This window comes from Achroia grisella, unplaced genomic scaffold, assembly GCF_030625045.1.
Source record: "Achroia grisella isolate CSIRO2021 unplaced genomic scaffold, CSIRO_AGI_Agris_v1 utg359, whole genome shotgun sequence".
In the NCBI taxonomy this organism is placed as follows: domain Eukaryota; kingdom Metazoa; phylum Arthropoda; class Insecta; order Lepidoptera; family Pyralidae; genus Achroia; species Achroia grisella.
In genome coordinates, this window is record NW_026712817.1 from 439,572 (window position 1) to 453,535 (window position 13,964).

The 13,964-nt window shown below is 32.3% G+C and overlaps 2 protein-coding genes across 3 annotated transcripts; one reads left to right on the forward strand and one right to left on the reverse strand.

The window, feature by feature from the left end:
- Positions 1–1,472: 1,472 nt before the first annotated feature.
- LOC131843966 (uncharacterized) lies at positions 1,473–11,540 on the reverse strand. 2 transcript variants are annotated; one of them, XM_059192753.1, is made up of 5 exons: positions 9,839–11,540; positions 8,038–8,253; positions 5,188–5,331; positions 1,803–1,850; positions 1,473–1,718 (listed from the first exon to the last, which is right to left on the reverse strand). In XM_059192753.1, the coding sequence occupies exons 1-5, from the start codon at positions 11,043–11,045 to the stop codon at positions 1,693–1,695; spliced, it is 1,641 nt and encodes a 546-aa protein (XP_059048736.1). In that variant the 5' UTR covers positions 11,046–11,540; the 3' UTR covers positions 1,473–1,692. The 2 variants fall into 2 exon arrangements, with proteins under 2 accessions (XP_059048736.1, XP_059048735.1); XM_059192752.1 differs by lacking the exons at positions 1,473–1,718; positions 1,803–1,850 and having other exon boundaries at positions 3,383–5,331.
- A 346-nt stretch (positions 11,541–11,886) lies between these two features.
- On the forward strand, positions 11,887–13,553 carry LOC131843962 (ragulator complex protein LAMTOR3 homolog). The gene is made up of 3 exons (XM_059192747.1): positions 11,887–12,062; positions 12,139–12,331; positions 12,810–13,553. The coding sequence occupies exons 1-3, from the start codon at positions 12,019–12,021 to the stop codon at positions 12,948–12,950; spliced, it is 378 nt and encodes a 125-aa protein (XP_059048730.1). The 5' UTR covers positions 11,887–12,018; the 3' UTR covers positions 12,951–13,553.
- Positions 13,554–13,964: the final 411 nt, after the last annotated feature.

Genomic DNA, 13,964 nt, shown 5'->3' on the forward strand with positions numbered 1-13,964 from the left:
GATAGATACACAGGAGGTAAGGTATAGGTTGGGCAAAACGAAAACAGCTGATTAAGATGAATGGTCTGAATCAGATGGCAAAGTATTTTCCCACCGGAAATGCACCACAGCCAGATAATTAACGATTCTTAGTTTTGACGCCCCGCAATGTATTGCGTGCAATGTGATTTTACAACGAGAAGTATCGCGGTGACATGTCAGTTCAGAACTGATCAGCGCGGGAAAGGATTTTAAATCGAATTACATTGATGCTTTATGGTATTTTATATTATTTCGCTATGAAATATTAATATTTATTTATATTATTACATAATATCATAGTTGACATGATATTAAAAGAAAAAATATTTAAAAAATTCCGAATGAATTTCCACTGGTTTTCAGTTCAGAATAATGGTCTGAATTCAGTTTCAGTTTTTCCCAACCTGTCCCTTACACCCGGTATATATACCTACTCATTCTGTAAGATTTTGAATACTTAGATCATTTCAAAAGTATCGTTATATTCAAATCTACCGGATCTGATGTTAACAGACAAAAGAAATTGAAATTATAGTAGGTACATATAAATTTAAAAAATCTACACTTACATTTTCAAGATTAAATGTCGAAATATTTTTTTATTATTATTATACAATACAACAAGTATAGGGACCGAATAATATATTACAACAATAGATAATATACTATACTATATACTTATATGATATTTCTTAATAATAAGTGATAAATATGACTACTAAAGTATCATAATAAAATTATACGTTGTTCATTTTCGTTTGATATTTAAGAAACTGAGTCGTATTATTACAAACATGTCATTGATTTTTTTATATTAGTTCTAGAAAGATTCGACCAATAATATAAACTAGTCAACTAAAAAAAATTTTACACATTTCGACCACATAAAAAAAATTACGTATTTAGTGAATTACATGCAACTGGTAATAATACCTAGTTTTGTTTTTATTAATAAGTCATACTAACAGTAAAATCATTTTATAGATTATCAGTCATTAATTTTGACAGTTTGACTGACGTTATATCTAGTAAGGTGTTGTTGATTGAAGATTATATTACGAGTATATTGTTTACAACATAGAAGCTTTTTTTGTATGGTACTCAATGCTAATGAGACTAGTTCTGATTTCCCTATCCACCTTAAGTGCAGCAGTGTACCTTAATAACCGAAGGCTATTCGCATTTGGCACAACAAAGCACTCAGTGGGAATACGGAAGAAACAACAACATGGAATATTAAAAACAAAATATCATCAAATAACAGTTATTTTTGGAATGTGTAAAATAAAAATAATAATCAGACTTTTTAAATTCTAACAACCAAATGCGAATATCACAGATCCGTTGATTTGTAACTATATAATGTTTTTTTTTAAATGGCACATTCAATAAACGTTCTTGGCATGTCTTTTTGATTTAATATTAAAAAAATAATTTAAAAATACAACATGTATCAAGAAAATACCTGAACAAGAAAAGTGTTTATTTTGGCGAATGCACATTGTGCGAAGCCATATTTAAAAAAGGTATTTATTCTATTTAGCTGTTGCTTATTTTACAATGTAACCTCAATAATAACATGCCGAAATAGTTTACCAAATATATCACTTATAAAAAAAGCAGAATATACTACTGCACTTAAGATAGACTAGTCACCCGACTCCGCTTGTTTCATAACACCCACGATCGTGTTATATCTGAAATGGAATTTAGAAATGATTAAAGCCAATTATTCGCCAATCGAATCGTTGCAGCGGCTCAATTAATGTTAATATACTTACTCCGTCGTCCTGGCATAAGGCGAACTGTAATTCCATCCTGTGCCCGAACTGTATGGAAATAAAACACATTCTTATAGGTTACACTGAAAAAGGTTTTTGCAAAACCCAATTAAAAAATCCAAGCCCATTTAGACCGTACACTTTATTAACAAGGTTGAAAATTGAACTAAAGTAACATTACAAAATGGCGGAGGCTTCGTTGGCGCGTAATAAATGACCAATAAGAATTAAGTAGGAATATTGTATTAAAATTTTATCCCTCCTAAAAACAGGATGACAATTTAATCAAATAATTGCGAATGACGATCACATTGTTTTCAAGATGATTAAGTATTAGATCTTTGGTTACGTTTGGTTGATGTATATTTTTAAATAAGATTAAATGCTTTTAATTAAAAAAATCACAATATACAACAACAATGTTATAGATTAATAGGAGCCAAAACAAAACTTACCTCAAATGAAACACATACATTTACGAAGCTTTACTGTTGGGATCTTCAAAACTTGTTAATCAGGCTTAGTTCGCACGCACGACCACAAACATTAAATTAAATGGATACCGCAATTGTATTTTGCGTCCATTGTTGTTGAGATGCCAGTTAAATATCATTACATATACAATTTTCATATAAAATAAAACAAACATCATTTCCAACTCACGTCCTAGGACTAGTGAAAAATTAATAATATATCGATCACCGTTGCACGCATGAGAAGGACCGCGAACATTGCTATCTCATTCTGTCTCGTGCATGTGATTTTTTTGCCATTAATACACGATAATTCGTCTGCAGCTCGTCCCATATTTTAGGATTGTTTTTTAATACACTTTAATTGGTATTTCGACTTACTCGATGCAGAAAATATCCTATTAAATATTTGGTAAATGATATATTTAGTTCTTACTCAATATTAATTTTAATAATTTTGTGATATTCATGAGGCGGATATAAGGCCGCCTTTTGTTTATCACATTTAAATAGTTTTTTATTTGTAAATAGTTTACTTCGTGCAATAAACATTTATATTATCAATTAATAATTTAAATTAACATAATATGAATTTGTTGAGGTTTATACGAAGTTAGTGAAAAAAAATATTGGCTAATAAATGTTTTATTAAATCTCAAATGTACATAAAAATCGATCACAATTCATATCTAATAGCTAAAAATGTCACGATTGAAAATTGGATGTGGGTAGTCTATATTATTTTTGTGATGACTGATAAATTCATTTAAACTCGTGCGGCGTGAGTGGGTATTAAAAATAGCAGATAAATATTTAATTTCATATTTAGCTCAATCAAATATGTAATGTAACGGAAAATGTAAAATAAATCAATATGAACTTTACTAACACGAAAGCTATATTGATTTATTATAAATAATCTAATTAGGTAAAAAAACTACTAAGTATAAAATTTGTTTAAATGTTCATTTTTATATCAGAAGAAATGTATTATTATAAAAAATATTAACCCACATATACACAATAAAGTAAAAACACACATGTAATATAATCATAAACAAGCCGTGTTTGTACATTAAATATTTAAAAAATATGGGCACTTTAATTATGTACCCAAGTGTTATGTCATCATAGTACAATGTTTTTAAACATATTTTAAATTTAGATTGTTCTGACCACTAATATTTATGTATGTTTTAACTTTTATCAATATGAGGGTTAATAGAGTAACTATTACAGTTACTATTCCCCCACTACGTTTCCGTTACATCGTTACTGCTAGCTATACCCGTATCACACTGTTGTATTGCAAAAAACATATTTTTGAAACATTTTCTCCTATTTAGCATTTCATTATGGAACGATGAAAAGACTGTAAAACGTTTCGCCTTATCCTATCACAGTTAAATTCGATTGCGCTTTTATAATAATTAATAGCAAACCATCATCTTGTAGTAATATTATATCTAAGGCCGATCATATACAGTCGATCAGACGTCAGGTTACTCGAATACGACTAACGTTTCCATGGATTCCAGTTGGCGCATCTGTGAAGACGTAGCAAACAAATGTGCCAATCGAAGTCAAAAGGAATGTTAAGTCTTATTTCGGCCACTGGAGAACTGACCGACTGTATACTAGCAGCCTAAATATGCACTTATTAAAATCAAATAAATAGTTACCATAAAGTTGCAAGTTTTAATCTTTAATATGCAATATAGTTATTTGCCTATACATACTTCAATAAAGTACCTGGTTCTCGGATATTTAAATATATTATCATGTGATGCAATAATTTGATATGTAAATAAAAGGACTGACAATTATGTATACAAACACATTCCTGTATAAAAAATGTGATTTAAGTACAACATTGTGGCATAAAATATGAATTACATTATTATCGAACACTTATGAGCTGATGAATTTGAGCAAATTTTAAGTTCTACAACTCTTTTAAAACAATCAATAAATAAATTTGTAAAGTAACATTTTTGGCAAGGCGCGTTTAGTCTTTACTTGAGATCTTGTGATGTCTGTGTCTGACCAGATAACAAGTGATGTTATAATGTTTGCCTAATTTAAAACAATAAATACATCTGTATATTAAATATCAATTATACTAATATTTTCAACAATCACAAACCTAACGTTAAATAATGACCTATAACAAAGAAACATAATATTCTACAGGAGGCACGATGTGGCATTCTCCTAATAGGAAATATTTGTGATATCATCTATTCTAACATTATATACATATATTGCATTATATACTTTAAGTAAACAGCCTTGAGATGTAAGAGATTATAAAGCGCAAGATAATATTTTCATTATTGTATGTTTTGTTCAGTCAATACTCCTGCCGACCTTACCATTAATTTTAATGGCTCTACTTTCATATCCTATAACCTAATTCTATTCTGAACAATGTATATATTAAGTACACCTCTATATTTGTCGCTGAATATAGTTCATAAAATCTTTACGGTTCGCGTGATTAAACAAATGGAAGCATGTTCGCTGACCGCACTTACAATCACAGAGTGTTAATAAAGTCAAAATATAAAATCAACACTAACACACATGCAAGAGGTATATAAAGAATTTCATAACGACAAAACACTTGGAGGGTTACCAACAGGCAAAATGTTCAGTGGACCACATTGGTACTTCCTGAGTTAATCTGAACGTCCGCATGCCGACATGCTAGGGTTAAACGAAAGCACAAATAGGTCCGTATAGCCTCGTATGAACACTTCAAAATCAAACACTTTCACTGTCTTGTAGGCACTGTTGAAGGCGATAGAGGAACTAGGGTACACATTAAGAGTTTTGCATGACCGACCGGTGGGGCCCCTCCAGGTCCTGGAGTTCGCGTGGGAGCTGAAGGGGGCCGGCGGTGGACGTACCTACGAATATGCGTGGCATGTCGCACTCCTCGCACCGGTTGAGCAGCGGGAAGTTCCTGAACGTGCACATGTGGCACTGCCAGTACGGCGGCGGCAATTGGCCCGTGTATATGTTGTTGTAGAAGTTACCAGTGTCCTCAGGATCTGGAATATAGTAAGGGAACATATAAAATTTATTTCCTGACGTACTACTTCAATGAATAGCTACAGAAGTCAACAAGGTTTTATAAAGGTTTAATTAAACAGGACAACAAATTATTCGTAGACGACTGAAAATTATCATAATATATATTGATTAATTTTTTGTCCAGGATAAGGCAGTCAGAGTTATTACTAATTATAGAACTGGTAGTGAATATGACAGATGACATACCAACATTTCGCTGGTATATTTGAAATCCACGTGGTAACAGGATATAAATAGAATATGTTACCAGTAACTATAATATAATCAACAGATATAAATATGGAATGTAAGTAAATATTAAATTTTAATCAGGATAAAATTATCAGATATCTCATTTTCGTAACTGGGAAGGAAAACCAGCTGACAGATTACCTGGTGGCAAGTGGTTACCACTTGTACCTTTATAGACAACCATCGTAACATTCGTGGTGTCGCCTAATATTACCCTATAATTTCACTGCCATATCTCATTGGTCTAACTATTGCAAAATGAATCATCATAATCGGTTCACAATTGATATGGCGTACAGTACAGCTTGCACGGTCGCAGTCACACGTATATGACATACTTCGCGCACGTGCTTGTCACTTGTCTTAAAGTCTGCGTCATATATTCACCATGCGTATTATCTATATAGACTTCGGTACACAGCTCGATTATACAAATAACATACAACACCGCAAATTATATTACATGTCTAAATTATGATTAATTTTTAATCATATTTTCATCTCAAATTTCTTTGACATAGAAAAAAAAATTACGGTGAATATATACAATTTGGGACAATTCTGACATTCAAATCTTAACTAGTATCATAAATGAGAAAGTGTATATCTTTGCCGCTTTTATTTGACATACTTCTTACCAATGTTACCATGGTAACACAGACGAAGCAGAGGGTAAGTATATATTATATCTGTGTCTTGCTTCCGACGGTTGCGGTTTCAATTCGTCGCACGATACAAATATTTGTATTCATGAGTATAATAGTTTTATTTATATTGTAACTGAAAAGCACTAAATAAATATTTTTTCTTTCTTTCCTTCTATTGGTCTTGGTGTTTTCTATATATATTATGTGTGTATTTAAAAAAAAAGTATCAGTTACCCAGTATCCATAACAAAATCTCTGCTTAGTTTGTGAGAAGATGGTTCTGTGTCAATTGTCCTGAGATTCGTACGATTGTATATATATTATATATATAAACGTTCCTCTTGAATCACTCTATCTATTGTTAAAAACTGCATTAAAATCCGTAGCGTAGTTTAAAGGATTTAAGCGAACAGTTAGCGGAAGTGACTTCATTTTATACTATGTAAATATTAGAAAAATGAACACTATTTTTCTAATCCTTACATAGTAAATCCGTTATATTCCGTTTTGCGACTAAATGAAAGGGAAACGATAACAATGGATGCTGTAAGAACATGAATACTTACGATTTTATCATGTTGTCATTAAAAAGTTTGATAACTAGATACCAAAATAGCGATAACGTGCAATAAGCGTCGCCGACTGATATATTCGTGGATCAACATTCAAGAAATTATCTTTATACGATAGTAACAGGAAAATGAGTTATTTCCTGGACATTAAAAAAAATAGACTGTACAGGATTGTTTATGGATGATGGACTGATGCACCGGCCTTCGCTAACGGTATACGCTGGCGGACACCTATGAATAATTATCAATATGGGGATAAAGTCAGGTCAGTCAACGCATCGTGACCAATTCGCCAGGATAGGTGTAGAGGTGGACCTGGTTGATAGTAATGTACCATACATTGCTGGCAATAAAAACCTATTACTAACAATCCTTTCTCCCTTTACATTTGAAGTATGAGGCATGGCAATGAAATTACAGGGTGCAGAGGCATGTTACCTTATTCCTTAGGAAAAACAATACCGAAAACGAAAACCTCAAAACATACTTAAGCGATTTTAAAATTTTGCCACCAAACATGAACTGTTTTTTTTTAAATGTGTATTTGGAATGCCAAAATGGTTCACCTGTGATGGCTAGTGATAGCCGTCACCTACATTCAAGAACTACATCACTATATCACGTCACGTGTATCACTCATGAGTTACCATACCGTAGGACTAAGATCGCATCCGTCAATCGAACCAGAACTTACAAAGCACGCTGCTTGGTGGTTATATACCCAACCACGCATTCGATTTTTTACAATTTACCTAGGTTAAATACAGATCCCTATAATAATTACCCCCCATTGCTGAGTTGCTAGTTATAGATAATATTGCTGACAGTAGACTGTGCGTTGGTAGAGGATGACACATTGACCATTTTGAAGGAGTACGAGATAAGGAGTTCGAGCGGGCGAAGTCACGCTATCGACAACTGCCCTTGTACAATAATATTGTAAACATAAATTATTTTGATTAACTAAATTTATAATTAGCGTTTGGAAATCTTACTAATAATAACGCGAAATTTTGCGAGTATGAATGGATGAATCAATGGATCATTGTTACTGTTTCACAAAAAAAACTACTTAACGGATTTGTATGAAATTTTACAGTAATACAGCTTGTATAATTTAAAAATATATTATGTAAATTGGGCGAAATATATTCATAAATGTCATGTAAGTTGCAGACGAAGTTACGTGATTCAGCTACTGTTAAATATTTACCGTTAGTCCGCATTTCGAGTTTCTTTGACATCAAGTCGCACTGGTTGCGTAGTTGCTCCACACAACTTCGCAGCGCTTGCGCAGCGGACGGCGGCGGGGTGGGCGCAGCCAGGATTTTGGTCTCACGTGTCAGCTGCGCCAACCTCCGTTTTTCCTGCTCCAGGGCTTTGGCTAAACGATCTCGCCTCTCCTTCTGCCGCTCGATTAGGGAACGATCTGAAAATTTAAATTAAGAATTAATATTTATTACTGTTTTTTTTTTCTTTCACCATCAGTCCTTAATCCAGTGTATATACGTTATTTCAGACAGGTCTGTTAACTATTGACAATATTTTTAGATAATAATATAGAAATATGAAAAAAGGGATTGTTAGTAATGTGGACTGATGACCCCATTGCAGTAATACCATAACAGGTTCACATCCACCTGGTTCTCCCTGGAAAGCTTTGTAATAAATTCCTACTTAAGAGGTCATGACGGACTAACAGACCTGACCTCATACTGGATGAGTATGAGGTCAGGTCAGTTAGTCCGTCATGACGGCGGGGCGCCAGTAGAGGTTGATAGGATTATCAACATCCACTGGTGCCCCGCCAGCGTAAACCATCAATGTAGCACCGGCGAGTGCGACATTCCATTATCATCCATCCATTAAAAAAGTATATAGCATGATAGGCTAATCATCATCTCTTATCCCATAATAATTTGATGATTGTAGTAATGTTCTTCATTCATTACTATGGGATTCCACTATTTTTTTACAGCTGCCAGCCTGACAAGAACTATACTGTTTTTAAAAGCATTATTATGTATTAAAGGATTTATTTTTATTGTGGTAAGCACTGAAATAGTTTCATGTTTAATAAAAATTATTGTGTATATTGTATTAAAAATGGCCTACTTATTCCATAAATTTCAGATAATATTAATAAGTTCATAAAAATTAAGACAGGTAATGAATCCAAATATCATGGGGTACTTATCAAACACAAGCAATTGTTTAATTTTCCTTCTGCATTTATATTGATTCTAGATTTATGTAAAATCCTTAGTCCAGATATTCACAAGTAAATTGAAGAATGGTAAAAATAGAAAGTATATGTGGTTTAACATTAATTTATATTATTTAATAATAAAGCATTTTTATTATATAGCATTTATAATTATTACAGTCTTATCAATGAATGTATTTTATACCATAGTTATTTATTAAAATAATTATAATTTTTATACAAATTATGATTTATATATGCAAAATACATTTAAGGAATTTATTAATAAATATTTGACTGTTGGAGCTTTTACTGGAGACAAATAATTATTATAAAAGATTCTTATTTATCAATCTGTTATTAAAAAATGGTGTCACTGGATGAGTCATCTTTAACTTTCTCTTAGTATAAACTTTCAATAGTTTATATGTTTTTAAACTTTTTTACACATATATAAATGCATATTAACATAATTAATAACAACAAATTTGTTACAGATTTATTATTATTAGTTACTAGCTACCCACCCCGGCTTTACACAGGTGTACATGTATAATACATATAAACCTTCCACTTGAATCACTCTATCTGTTAAAAAAAACAGCTTCAAAATCCGTTGCATAGTTTTAAAGATTTAAGCATACATAGGGATGGACAGCAACTTTGTTTTATGCTACGGAATGATTGAAAGTTTTAATTGGAGAACTGCCTAGGATTGAGTTTTGTCTATGGACTTATGTATTTAGTCATGGAATTGGTCTAATATGCATAATAGTGAGATTTAAAAGTGTAGGTTAAAAATACTCACCCTGTATTGTTGATCCAGGTGGTTCAGGAGCGACCCTAGAAGGCCTTGGTGAGTTTAACCGTGAAGATTGTGAAGGCTGCGGTGGTGGCGGTGCCGGAGCCTTGCGTCGTGTTGGCCGCGTCGTACTCGGGCTCACAGTCACTGTTACATGCCCTCCGAAACCCCCATCGTTTTCCTGTGATTCCCTAACTGGACTAGCCATATTTGAAGTAGGGGTACACACAGTTAAATTTACTGATGTTATAGCTCTCGGACTATCATAATCTTCTAACCATAGATCATCATAATGACTCAAGTCCATATGACAATTAACATTTACTGACAAATTCACAGGATAGCCTCGCTCTGTTCTGTATGAGGTACCAGTGTTAGGATCTTTTGGTTGACTTTCATATTTAGGTGGCACCGGAGAAACTGTTCTACTCACATCGGGTTCTGGCTCTTTTAGTGTTTGTTTAAATGCAATATCTGGGTTTGGTTTTATGAAGTCGAGTGTGTTTGGCCTCTTTGCTTTCTCCCGTGGCACCTGTAGCCTCTCATTCAAGTTGCTTCTTATTTTGTTACTCTTATGTATTTTATAATTTAAACTCTCTGATGATGGGCTAGGCTCCAATTCTTTATCTTGTGGTGTGCTCACACTTTCCTTTACACTTTCATTAGTCAACTCAATATCACTTGGTGATTCCACATTGTACTTTGCACAGCACTTGTCAATATTTATAGTGGTTACAGGGCTTGTGATGTTGTTATTCTCTGTCTCTTGATCAGACAAATGTTCCACTACATTCTGATTAGCATCAGTGCTTATTTTCTTTTCTGTGTCATTTGTAAGAACAGGAGAGCTTAGGATAGCTGTTTGTGGCCCTTGACAAGATATAGACTTTATTGCTGTTGATTTTGCAATTTCATGTTTGATTATTGGCTGGTTACGACATTTGTTGGGAGGGTTGAGTTTGAGTTCATTAAGCTGCCGCGCGGCTGCCGACGAAGACGCGTGATATGCGTGCGTTAGGGAGGCTTTGACTTCTTTATGGAGATGTGACTCGCAGGCTTGCTTGTCGTGGCAGTACAGTTCAATGGTGTTGGACACAACATGATCAGGAACGCCAGGAAACTTTTGCTTTAGCTCATGAAACAATTGCATAAGCGATATGTTAGTGCATGCACACGGTGAGGGGCTCGTAGCACTCTCGGAGGGGGCAGACATCGCCGCCCATCCTAGCGGGAGCCCACCACTACGTAGCTAATTGTACGCGCACTAGGTTCCACTGAATACAAATCCACGTACTAATAAAAATAAAATAACATTTTCGATACCTTAATTCGCACTGTAAATAAGTCGCAGACTTTGTGACGTCACAATCCAAAAAATCTTGATTCTGCACAATTACGTATACATACCCGAACTTTTACGTTTATTAACATTCATGACTTATTATTCCTAGAGGCACACATGTGATGAAAATCTTATAACAACAAGACAAGACACAAATTTTATATCTTTTGTTATCATACCAAAGTTATTTTTCTAGAAGTTGCAACATAATTCTGGTTAACGATGGTATTTGATTTTGTTTATAACATATTAAGTTTTACTTAGAACCATAAATAGTAGCACAAATGATGCCTAAAAAGTAAAAAAGACATTAATAATTGTAACCAAAAATAAATTACGAAAATCGAAGAATCTGTCAATCCATTTCTGCCATTTTGGCTATAGACATTTTTTTTCAGTGTTGCCATCATAAATATTTTTAGTAGAAAAAGCTAACCTCTTGGATTATTTGCGCATTTCGTACTTAAGTGCTCTATTATGTATGATATATATTAGAAGTAGCGTAAACATGCAAAAAACTATTTTACAAAGATTGACGTACATTATGAATTCATATTAGTATCTAACAAAGGTAAGGGGCATTACTAATTTATATACTTACCTATAAATTTTTACACTAACGTTAACAAAGTATAAACAACCCTTAAAAATGTATTTGACTTTGACTTTCAAGCTTTTAGTTGATTGATAGTAAACTCTGATTGACTGTCTGACTGACAATATGTTCAGTCAAGAAGTTTCATAAAACATTTCTTTTTATGTTGTTTTGTATTTAATTTTAGCTTGAAATATTATTTTCCAATGTTGTTTTGTTGTTCTGTTAATAAACAATAAAATATAAAAGATGGTTGATGATTTACGAAAGTATTTGAACCATTTACTAGAGAAGTATGTCTTATCTACGTTATAAATGATTGTGGAAAATAAGTGAATCAAGTGTGATCACCTTTTGTTTATTTTTTAGGGTGAACGGTCTTCACTGCATTATTATTACGGACCGTGATGGAGTTCCATTGGTTCGAGCTGTAACAGAAAGGGCCCCTCAATTGGCTTTACGGCCAAATTTCATATCTACTTTCGGCATGGCCACAGATCAAGCAAGCAAGTTAGGACTAGGAAGAAATAAGACAATTATTTCTATGTACTCAAGTTATCAGGTGCGTTAATTTTGTTACTGGTTCTAGTTTTTATTGTTAGTGTAAAAACTGTTATAGTGGAGAGATAGAGAAGTATGTATAAGTAGCATCAAACAGAGGGAAAATAAGTGTTTTAAATTATAAATAGGATAGGGCGTCACCATTGTAGCTGAAAGCTGTAGAAATATAATATTTATTAAACCTAATAAAGAATTTTTCAGTGAAGTGGACAATTAAAAATATATTTCCAAACCTTTATGCAAAAGTTAAACACATTAGCATTAAATTGTGTGGTTTAACATAAAAAAAAAAGTCATTCATATTCTATCTGGCTTTGACAATTATACTGAATGTGAATGTGAATGAATGTGATACTCTTAAGGTATTTAAGAGTATCTCCATTTTCATTATTATCAAATTCACTGTATATAAATATAATTTAATTATAAAAAACTGAATATGATATTACTTTGTATAATTATCATATTTCTTCTTTCAGGTAATACAAATGAATAAATTACCATTAGTCATAACCTTTATAGGAAGTGACAATTGTAACACAGGCCATATACTATCATTGGAGAATCAAATAGAACCTTTCCTGAAGGATTTAGCGGCTGTGGTGGCTGATGCACCATAACTTTTTTAATTTTATACTTAACTGGTTAAGAAATAACAGTCATTATTGAGAAGTCAACTTATAAACTTGAGATGTTAAGAGAGCTTTTTTTTAATTCTTACCACCTATAGTCTAATTTTTATTATAGTAAATCAGTATAATCAATATGTATACAGATATAATAAATATAAATACAGATTACTTAAATATATGTAATCTATATATTGAACATCTAATATAATATTGCGTTAACATAAAAAAAATAGACATTTTGGGAAATCCACTTTAAAGAATTTACAAAAATTTGGAATTTTTGTGTTTATGTATATTTTATTAATTGTGTAGAGTCAGTGACATACAACAGTGACATTAAATTCATCCAACTTTATTGAATACAAATGAATTTGAAATACATCTACTACATCACTATATAGTATGTAGATGTATTTGATCATTTATATGTAGGAGTTTATTCATTTCAAACAGGATTTTACAGAAATCCAATTTTATATGTAATGTTTTAAGGATGAAGTACTTGCTAATTTTTATTGAACTCATTAAATAATCTGTAATATATAATAGATTATTGAATTTATATCACACATTCTCCTATCTACTTGTTAAGAGGACTATTACAAAATGATGCCGCTCAACTTTAGGTTTAATCGTATGGATTTACGCACACATACAGTAATACACGCACACAGACGCAAATAAACGTGTAGCTCAATCGGTGTGGATTTAGTATGAACCATTTTGATCCTTGTAATATTTTAATTAATAATGTAATATGTTTTTACTTAACTGAGTATCATAAACTATTTATTGGATTTTTTTAAATAACGTGATTTATCTTAATTATCAAAGTGCTAATAATGACCATATTTTTTTATTATATTATTCCTAGAGGGTTGAAGTCAGGATGCTGGCCGATTGTATAACTAAAAGCCAAAACCTTAAGTAATATGAGTAACAAATAATTGGGATAAGGACAGGAAGATGAAATTACTATAACATAAATGTACTATTTAATTC